Source organism: Squalius cephalus (assembly GCF_949319135.1).
Source record: "Squalius cephalus genome assembly, chromosome: 13".
NCBI lineage: Eukaryota > Metazoa > Chordata > Actinopteri > Cypriniformes > Leuciscidae > Squalius > Squalius cephalus.
The window spans coordinates 6,190,444-6,201,841 of NC_137134.1; the positions used below are offsets into that span (position 1 = coordinate 6,190,444).

The 11,398-nt window shown below is 41.1% G+C and overlaps 1 protein-coding gene across 4 annotated transcripts in view; it reads right to left on the reverse strand.

Moving 5' to 3' along the window:
- Window positions 1-10,699, reverse strand: part of LOC307169191 (phosphofurin acidic cluster sorting protein 2) — a 69,898-nt gene extending 59,199 nt beyond the window's left edge. For all 4 annotated transcript variants that reach the window (XM_079889662.1, XM_079889664.1, XM_079889663.1 and 1 more), the window contains exon 1: window positions 10,249-10,699. In XM_079889662.1, coding sequence (XP_079745788.1) covers window positions 10,249-10,481 — 233 coding nt within the window. In that variant the 5' untranslated portion in view covers window positions 10,482-10,699. The remainder of the gene's footprint in view (window positions 1-10,248) is intronic.
- Window positions 10,700-11,398: the final 699 nt, after the last annotated feature.

Consider the following 11,398-nt stretch of genomic DNA (forward strand, 5'->3'; position numbering starts at 1 on the left):
GCATGTGTTTAATGCACATCACTTACACCCCACTTGCTCAGAACAATGGCACGGGTTGAATGTCTGCTCTCACATACTCTAATCTCTGTGTGTTTATCCCAGTCCCAGATGACACGAAATCCCAAATCCATACAGCTTCCTCTTTCATTTCAGCTGAATTGCTCTTTAGTCTGAGATGCTGAATGACAGTACGTGTGTGTATGGCTCTTTCTCTCTCGCCCACACACATATATTTGTGTGTTGTGACACAGATGGTGTTGACTCATCTCATGTGTCTGTCTGACGGTATCTGAAGCATTGCTCTGTCTTGATCTCCGTTGCGTGCGGATACACACACATATACACTCTCACTCACTCGCATGTTGATGCACCTATCATTCATTATGAGGACATTCCATAAACATAATGGTTTTTATACTGTACAAACTGTATATTCTGTCCCCTAATACTAACCCTACCCATAAACCCACCCTACAGAAAACTTTCTGCATTTTTAATAAAACATTTTAATTGCGATGGCTCAGGAAATGTCCTCATAAACCACGTTTACGTTGTAATACCAGTGTAATACCCATGTCATTCTACAAATTTGTGTCCTCATTTGTTTCTTTGAAACATTTTCGGGGGTTCTGGTGTTTAAACTGTACTGTACTTCGGTAATGTAAATAATTACACCTTGCACAAAAGTAATGTTGTGGGTACAGCTATTCTTTTTTCTCTCTCACAAACGAACCCTCAAGTTTTCCAAAGCGGATGTCCAGGGGTTGTTTTTTAACAATCCAACTGAGGAGGACGGGGACCCAGAGTACAGCCAGGACGAAGGCCCGGTGGAGCTGAGGGAGGGAGGAGCCATGGCAGGCGGACCCAGAGGGACGGCAGATGGAGCCGATGGAGACCCAGGTGGAGCCGAAGAGCAGATGAGACCGAACGACACCGAAGGATCAGGAGACCGAGGCAGAGCCACGGCAACGAGCGTCCGAGGTGGAGCCAGGGTGCCAGAACACTGAGGTGGAGCCAGTGGGACTGAGGACCAAGGCGGAGCCGGAGGGAGCACAAGGGGTGGAGGGATGAAGTGCAGATGAATGCCTGGATGTCTGTGAAGCAGGAACATCAATGTCTAACCAAGGCAAAGCCGGAGAGACGAAGGAGCCCGGTGGAGCCGTAAGGATGATGGTCCCAGGTGGAGCCAAGTGAGGGAGGAGGCAAGGTGGAGCTGGCTGGTTGACAAGCGGAGGTGGAGCTGGTGACTGGAAGATCCAAGGCATATCCATGCAGCATAATGGAGCAAACAAAGGAGGAGACAAGGAGCTTAAGGGAACCAGCGGAGGTGGGGCCAAAGGACTGGCTGGCTTTGGAGGAAGAGGCGGGAGAGGGAGGCTGGGTGGGAGACTTTGAGCTGGGCAGGACTAGCGGAGACTGGAGTTTCATGGAAATATCCACTTTCAAATCCTCATAAAAATGTGCAGAAGCCAGCTGCCGCTCGCCCTCAATGGCGGGAGTGTAGGAAGGGCTTTCTTCCAAACCCATGAACTCCACGAGAAGCCCCACGGCACCGACGATGTAACCGGTTCCCACACCGGACTTATTCATTGACTGATTCTCCAGGGCGATGACGGGCTCAGTCCTCTTTACTGGCTCTTTCATCTCGGCAGGCTCATTGCGATGGGCTCTGGTGTCTTGTCCGTGAGAGGCGTGAGCTGGTCTCTGGGTCTGGAGTGGGGCAGGTGACGTCCTCCTCAACAGGGCAGATGGTGAATGGGGGCCCACTACACAAACTGTCCCCAGAGGACCAACATGGGGCAAGCATGCCTTTGTGTGCTCGTTCAGGCTGGTCAGATTGAATACTCACCAGGACCGACCTGGGAAGTTTGTTAGACGCCAGTTGTTAATATGTCCTCTGGTGAGGTCCTCGAGGGATTCCTGCTCAAGGGATGGCCGGCAAGTCCATATTTTCACTTTCTTTGGTCCAGTATTCTGTCAGGTGTGAGTGGCTTTAATGAAGCGCATGATAACAAGGAGAATCACAGGGAGTAAACATAAATCACAACCACGTCCCAATAACTGCAACTGTATCGGGCCAAGAAGTGAATGAACTGAACTGGCTGGCTCCCTTGAATATATACAAGGGAGCAATCAAGGGAAAACAGAACAGTGGTCCTAAATTAACAACCTTGGAGACTAACTAGGAACACAGGCAAAGCAGAACAGGGAAAACAGATCCAAAACACAATTAAACTAAACAGAAATAAACATAACTGTGACAGATGTTAATTTTTGAGGGTGAGCAAAAATGCACCATTTTTGTGTCTGTCCCTTTAAATGCAAATGAGCTGCTGCTCCCGGCACAGAGGGCGGAGCTACAACAGCTTGTGTCCTGAAAATTTCAAAAGCTCTTTTGTTTATGTTTAAATTTATGCAGCTGATGTGGAGTTAACTATCTTCTAATCATTGATTAGCATATTCTGTCTTGATCATCTATAAATCGTGTTCCGGGGGGCGGAGTTTATGTAAATTTTAGGGTTAGTGATGTCACTAACCCGGGAGGAATGTGGTGTAGTCTCTACCAGCCGTTTGTTGTAGTCCTTAAAAAGCAATTTCTTTAAAAGCAAATATCTCCCTTTGCTTTGAACTTTGAGTGTTGTAACTTTGCAGATGTTGTTTATGTTCAAACAGCAACATTACACACTAACTAAAGTTAGAAAAGTCAAATCATATTCAACCACCCCTTTAATATTAAATACAATTATTATTATTGTTATTGTGCATTATTATTGCATTTGGATCTGGACTTGCTGTGTGTTATTATTACTATTATTATTAATACTATCATTATAATTATTATTAAGTACAATTATTATTATTTTTGCCTGAAGAACAATAAGAAACTATCCAGAACAAACAATCAACAAATAGAAAAATAATATATATATACAATAAATACACCTAATCAGTATATTAGAATGATTTCTGGAGGATCATGTGACACTGAAGACTGGAGTAATGATGCTGAAAATTCAGCGTTTGCATTCTGTTTTTATTGTTCAGACGTGTTGTTCATGAATAAGAGTATAATCTTCTGTTAGGTGCTAAATCTCACACATTAACATCACTGGCCTAATTACTGCGAATGAATAAATACATGAACTAAATAAAAGGCTGGGATGGACTGAACAGTCACAGGAAGTGGCAGCATGGAGCTCTTTCCTGAAGAGGAAACACTTCTTACAGAAAATGAAATGCCTCTGGACACACACACACACACACACACATACATTCTCACAACGTGACTTAATAACGAATGATAAAATACACTAAAAAGTGTAAATAAAAACACTCATATGTTCATAAAACACACCATCTATCTTCCCTATGACTATATTTGAACAGGAATTTTGTATTTAGTGTAGGACTATCAAAAATCTTTTCAATATTGTGTATTTCTAGAGCTGTTTGTAGCATCAATTCTGCCCCTCGTACATAATCAACGCTAATTATAAAACGGATCGTAGTATACAGCAGCTGATCCGTACAGAAGCAGAAAGGGTTTCTTCACTCCACATGTGCGTTATCTGTAACTTTACAGCAGAAGATCACGGTTCGGGACCATCGTTCTCGCTGCACTGCTATTGGTCGCCTCAAATCTCAGCGCTGCCCTGGGGTGCCATGGGTAATTTTCCATTTGTGGAGGAGTAGAGCCAGAGAGAGAAACCTGTGCTATCCTTCCAGAGTGATTCGGATAGAGGAAGAGAGGAAGAGAGAGGACGAGATGAAAGGAAAGTAGGTGGGAGAGATTAATGCAGTCGTCATTTCTTCCTGAAGGAAATGTCTTCCCGGCTGAAGAAAATCCTGCTTAAGCTGGTAACTGGGTGATGAATGTGTATTGAATGTGCGAATATCTGTCACTTTTGATCAATGTAATGCATCCTTGCTGGATAAAAGTCTTAAAAAAACAAAAACTAAAAATAATCTTTTGAACAGTAGAGTATATACATACTATGCCTTCATGCACAGACATACAGGAAGAACAATCGGAGGAAGAGAGTGCATACCACAAGAGCCACAATCTCTGCATGCAATGCAAACATGAAAACCCCCGACCCTACGAATGCACACACACACACTTGCTGCCCCCGAACAGCCTTCATGCATCTTTCTGATTCATGGTTTCATTTTCACATTCTGCACTATTCGTCTACACGTTGATGTTCTCACGCTGCCATCATCCAGGTCTCCCATGATCACCCTAGCAACAATATAGCAATGCCCTAAAACCACCCAGAAAGTTGATGATGTCACCAATAATACCCCAGAAAACACCCAGCAACCACATAGTGATGCACTAAAACTTTCAGAACATCTATCAAACTCATAGCAATGTCCTGGAAACCACCCACCCACGTATGCTTGGCACAGGAGTCATGCTGCATTTAGGAAATATCCCTTTAAATTCACAGTAAAAATTGTTCTTGCAGGAAATTCACCATAAAAATATCTTTCAGGGATTACAAGATGGCATATTGGTGCCTGTATTCAATTATTTTTTTGTTTTAAGTTGTAAATACTATTTCAATCTGGACGTACTACATCCGTCATGTTGTCATTATCATGTGACCTACCAGCGTCAGCTGCGTCGCTTCACTGTCATTTATAGGATTTACTTAGAAACATTTTTCACTCAGAAATTGTGAGTAAATTTCACAAATAATTACAAAGAAACAGAAAGTAATTGAATTTAACATGAAATTTGGAAGTGGAAAGACTGAAACGCTATTTTGAAATACTCCTATAATCTTTATTTTATTCAACACATTGAAAACACAGTTCATTTCTAGATACGAATGCCGGTTCTTGTTTCATCTCAGTTCCAGGACAGAAAATGCCAGGAAGAAAACTCTTCAGAAACAACACCAGTATCCAGAGATCCCTGCTCTACCACGGGAAGAGAACCGCAAAACCACACACCGGGCTCCAGCGGCGCTCCAAAAGTCATTAAAATGCCTCCCGTTGGGCTGACAAATGCTGAAGATGACCTCTTTAAAAGAGTACTGAGAAAACACATCGAATCGTCCAATATTGAGAAACTATACAGCTAATCACAGCTTTGAACCCAATGAGTTCCCCATCTACGATAATGGAGTAAAAAAACAAGCCCACTGCTTTTACATTTGTTTTTACAAGTGAACATCCACATCCACTTATGCACATTCAGTACAGGATAGGAATTGTACAGAATTGGTTGTTGGTTCAATTAATGATTCTTCCCAATTAAAATGTGCTAATTTTTAATGACAGTCTTTTCTGAGGCCAAATAAATGCCTTCCATTAACCACAGAAAGTTAGTAAATGCAATCCAATAACCACAAAAAGACAATTCAAACAGCTTGTTAAAGTTGTTCAATGATCAAAGTGTGTTAATTAGCTGGAAAAAGAACTCTTGAGAGGAGCTTTTTTTACTTAAGTTGTTAATTATTTATGTATGTTTGAATAAATCTGTCAAGTTATTATGCGGAATTTAAAGGAATAGTTCACCCAAAATAGAAAATGTCCTGATTATTTACTGCAGATGACTGATGGTTACACTAGAGAAGACCCTTATTTGTCGTGTGGAGCTTTGTATCCGGCTAAATATGGATTTTGGGCTGTCAAATATGGACTACATTGAGCACCATTCACTTGTTCATTAGATGGAGAAAAATCCTGGAAAGTTTTCCTCCAAACCCTTAATTTCTCTTCGGCCAAGGAAAGAAAGTCATATGCATCTTGGATGGCCTCAAAGTGAGTAAGTAATACAGACATTTTCATTTTGGCACTTTATTTACATTGGGAATTCTTTGTAAAGTAAGTCTTTTTAAAGATAACTTGTTTGAATAAAGCATATTTTGATATTTCAGACCCTACTGACATTCAATGTGAGACATTTACTGACGCCCTGAAGTCCTCTCAGTGCGTATCAGTGGTTTTAAAACAGAAAAGGAGGTCGGGAACGGTGCGGTTCATTTCCTGAGGGATCTTCGAGCGACGGAAACCAATGGCTTTCAAGAGGTACAGCGATGCGTGTGTTTCCACCACATGGATCTCTGGGAAAGGACAACATCATGTACCCTGCCGACATCAGCTGGCGTTTCATCAGAAATAATGACCCTACACGGAGTCCCACAGCAATTAAGGCCCAATGAAGGAGCATGAATAATTGACACGCCACTGGCTGCGTGAACTGATGGGAGCCGCATGTTTAATTACTGCGGCCTGATCTATGCCTGGATGGCTTTACACTCGTTCGTCTTCGCAAGGACAAGAGGAAGGAGGGGAACGATCTATACATCGCTTCGAGTGGCCCTAGTCAATACCTATAGGACAGCTATAGCACTGGATGATGGAAACTACCTCACGAAACACTGAACAATGCCTGTTTACATATTCACTCCGAGTGTTTGCATGAACGCTAAACATGTGATCGGGTTGATGTGCGCGTTCATATGTATCGTAATAGATTTGACAGACGCTGAGCAGTGAAAGGAGAAGTTTAGGATGACGGGACACTCGTTTATATGACACTTTATTCAACAGCTCGTTACGCACGTCATTACGCTATTTCAACGTCATTGCACATGCGCAGTCCTTTCAGGGGCCGGTTTCACAAAGCTGTTTTAGACCGGTCTGTAGTGTTAGACAAGTCTATAATCTGCTCATAGACTAGTCTAATGCAAGTTAGACTGTTTCACAAAAATAAAGACTGACTTAATTTAGACCAAAAACATTAGACACCCAGGCTAACGGTCTAAGACTCTGTTACCTTGGCAACCAGCAGTAACAATCAGTTACATTACAAACAGCCAAAAGAAAAGGGAAAATGGCTCATAATGTAAGCATTTCTTCTTGTTACTACATTCTCCGCTAAATTTCCCAAGTAAAATGTCCTTGTAACTGTTATACTCCTCCAACAAACACATATTCTCCACTGGGGTAAACTGCACTGAGCGGTTGAATGCGCTTACTAGATCCGCCATGTTTTTTGTTTTGAAAAGTGTCTTATTTTACCCAGAATGCATTGCAGTGTAGTCCTACTTAAGATAGTCAGAGTCTTCAGTGCTTTGTGCAACGGTCTGATTTAGATGTCTATCTGAAGTCTGACTATCTACTATATCTAAGCCATAGTCAAAGTCTATCTTTGTGAAACCGGCCCCAGTTTCGGTTTTTAATCCAATCAAGTGTTTACATGTTCTCTGGATCGGATTAGAAAAGGAATAAACCAACCCTTTCAATCCGATCGAAATTTTATAGGGATCGAGCTCAATCGGATCGATTAAGGTGTTTACATGAAGGCTTTTGAGTCTGATTGAGCCACCAATCCGATTAAAAAATGCTGGGTTGTTTTAACCCAAATATGGACAAACCCAGCCATTGGGCTACATTTTTTTTATAAAACTTTTAACCCAATGTTTGAGTTTGTTCATATTTGACCCAAAATTGGGTTAAAACAACCCAGCATTTTTTAGAGTGTAACGGATTATTTGGTTGCATGTAAACGTAGCCATTGCTATGCAAGTCACGACTGAAAACACTGAACATTTTAGTACAATTATCCATTAACTGAACTGGGAAACTGGAAAAGGACAGAACAGATTCTTGATTCCCAAGCCCAATGGGTCTAAGAGAGACTCAGGACATCCAGCCATCATGCTGTGTGAAGCAGAGCAGAAAAAGCTTTGGCATTTCAGTGATATTCACATTTGGCCTTTCTTTTGAGATGACGACTCTTGAGCTGTGAACCACTGAAGTCCAGGTCCTTGAGGGACGCCCGCGAGTCCCGACGCGAGACACGGTTCCGCTCTCATCACCGACGCCATCGAGACACATCTGGGCCGAGCTGATTAATCTAGTCCCACCAGTTCCCGCTGCTCTCTGTGGAGCGTGATACGTAAGTCACTCGCTGTACTGAGCCCATCATCCAAAAACAACAACAGAAAGGTGGAACAATCCCACTTGCGACATACTGAACCAAACACTGTGTGATACATTGCAAACACAATTGACAATTGTATTGACAAATACAGCATCCATGACCAGAATTTAGGTAGCACTTTATTTTACAGTCCTGTTCCCCATGTATACTATGTCCTTACAGTAACTGGGTTATAATTAGGTACTAACCCTGAACCTACTGTACCACTAAACCTTAGCCCATCTAGTTACCTTATATTACCAGTGCTTTCTTGGGTAAGTACACTGCAAGTACATGTACTGTATATATGTTGACATTGTGTATATGTACTGTATATTTATGTGTGTAAACTGCCATATTTAGTGAATCTGATCTTCCATTAAATGCATTTTGTTTTAGATTCCCAAAGTATGAACTGTTACTCTACAATACTGTCTGTTTTATCGTGCTGTTTTGTGTTAAGATTTGATCTGACAGTTGTAGAAAACAACAGACCCGGGATGTGCTTGTTTATGCTTTACAATGCTTGAGAATCCAATGAGCTTTCCATTCATCAGTAAAACTGAGCATGAAGGTCCACTCCTAAAAATGTACGAATGCGATTATACAAATTCATATGCGAGTATGATATACTTTATCCTATTATATAAATACTGTAAAAAAAAAAAATACTGTATTGTAAAAAACATAAATAAATAAATAAACCCAAGAGCAAAGTATTAATTACTTTTAATTACTATACAGTGAAATGTAGCTTAGCATTTTAAGACATAGTCAATGTGTAAAAAGTACTGTATGAATGCCCTTCCAGTGTGACCCATCACATTTTTTTATATTTTCTCAGTTATAATTTTTGTTATTTATGGAAGCTTTTTTCGCCACGAAATAAAAAATAAAGGTAATTTCCACTTTTTATCTTGAAATTTGGACTTTATAACTGGCAATTGCAAGTTTATATCTCACATTTCTGAGAAAAAAGTAAATTGCCAGATATAATATGAACTGCCAATAGAATTGCGAGTTTATATCAAGCAATTCTGACTTTTTCTTTAGAATTGTAAGATATAAACTTGCAATTGTGAGTTATAAAGTCCAAATTGTGAGATATAAACTATATCTTCCAATTCTGAGTAAATGTCAATTATGAGATATTAACTCGCAATTGTGAGAAAAAGTGATAATGGGGGAAATGGAATAACGTATTTATAATTCTTGAAAATATTGGGATAAATATTGGGATGATGAGCACATTAAAAGTCATTTATGAACATACGTAGAGCTGATCAACTCCTTCACTATTCGTCTTTCAGCGACATTATATGGAAGGATTTGCTTTCACAAAAACATGCCGCACTTTTGTGCCAGTTCAACACTCATGTAATACAGCATTTATAAATGTTAAAAAGCCTTTATAACCTGATGCTGATGTCATTCTTAAAATCATGCAGAATATGCATGTTGTTGCAAATAAATGACGTCCATCATGGCCATTACAACAAGCTCAAATTTGCATTGATTCACTGTAATGAACACAAAAGGGCTTTTGAGCCCACCGATTGCTCCAGACTTATAAAGCCTCCATGCAATTAACAAGCGCTTTTAAAAACATTAAAAACATGCTCATCCTCATTTTCAATCCAAAACAAGAAGATCTTTCTGTAAATGTGTGCAAAGTTGCTATTACATGATATTAATGCACTATAACAAAACGGCATGTTGACAGCATCTATCAGAAGACTGATATTGAAATCAAACAATGATTATAGTTGTTAATCACAGGCTTCGAATGCTTTAACTTTAGTGGGTGTGTTTATATGACACCCAAAACATGTTAACTAATTGTGTGTTTGTGTGTGTGTGTGTGTGTGTGTGTGTGTGTGTGTGTGTGTGTGTGTGTGTGTGTGTGTGTGTGTGTGTGTAAAACAAACTAAACACAAAGGAATGTGCCTATAGAAACACTAACATTTTCCAAATGGTTTTTCAGCATCACACACACATGATTTGTTTATGACCTGCTTTACCAAACAAGCGCATTAATCCGGTCAAAACTATTGATGACTTCTGCATGTCTATAAATGTCCTTTAAAATGAACATACTCATGTTTCCATGTGTTCATACATCCACCAGCATCACAACACTGAATGCACGAGTTTTGTTTTGACCTCGAGCATTAAGGTTAACGTTACATGCGCGAGTTAAAGCCCATGTTGGCATGCACAGAAAAGCATGCAACCGGACAAATGCATAAACACTGAAGCTTTATTATTCACACACATCAACAATAATAGCGTTAGGTTTGCTGTACCTCGGAACGCAGCTCGGAGATGAGCGGTCAATCTCCCACGTTGCAAACAAATTCATGGGCACGGGCATGATGGGAGCCGAACCCGCCGCACCCGAGCCCGAGCCCGAGCCCAGAGCTCCGGCCATGGCTGATCCCCCGGGCGCCGCGGGTGCGGGTGCGGGAGCGGGGGCACCGACACCTGGGCTCATGAAGGCGGCCCGGACCCCTCCTCTCTCCACAGCCGCGGCCATCATCGAACCGACACTCGACTGGACTGGGACGCTTCTGGACCTCACTTATCAGGACGGCTTTTTCTGCTCCTGCTCATCTCTCACACACACAGATTTGCGATGGTCAGAGGCGGAGCTTCGCTTCAGATTCAGAAGGGAATGTGGAGCATATGCGATCTGACCTCGGCCGATAGCAGGCGCTGAATCACGGGCTCCATTTCCAGTTCAGGACACTCGCGAACGAGTCGTTCTTTCGAAAGATTCGGTCGAAACGATTCGCGAGCCGTTCGTAAATAACTGTAGGCTCACTTTTTTTGGAGGACATCCGTTTGGGAACGAGGTCAGCGACGTATGAAGAACATATAGGGCGAAAACAAGTTGAATAAAAACAACAACATACATTTAAACTGAAACATAATAGATAGCCTATTCATATTACATTGAATTCTAATGTATAGAATTATTTCTTGATAACAGACCGCTGCTTAGGATAACACACCGTTGCCATGAAGAGCGTTGCTAATGGACGCAGGATTCTAACAGTAGAGACGGAACGGACTATTTTCTTTAGCGGAATCAATACAATCGTTTTTAAATCAATGAACTCATTTTTAAATCAATAATTTGTGTCAAATTATTGATTTATTTGGTAGGTAGCCATGTAATAAGCGGGATAATGTAGAGCGAGGCGGTTGTTATAGCGAATACAACCCCTTCAGGCTGATTCAAGACCCCGTTGTATTCGCTATAACAACCGCCTCGCTCTACATTATCCCTTACAGAGTAACTCCAAGAGAATGAAAGGTGAAATGTAAAAAAAAAAGTGACATGGAAACGTTCCAGTCAACAAATTTCGCTGATATACTACTGTGAATGTCAAGTCAAGTCACATTTATTTATATAGCGCTTTTTACAATACATATTGTACAATTTGAATGCTC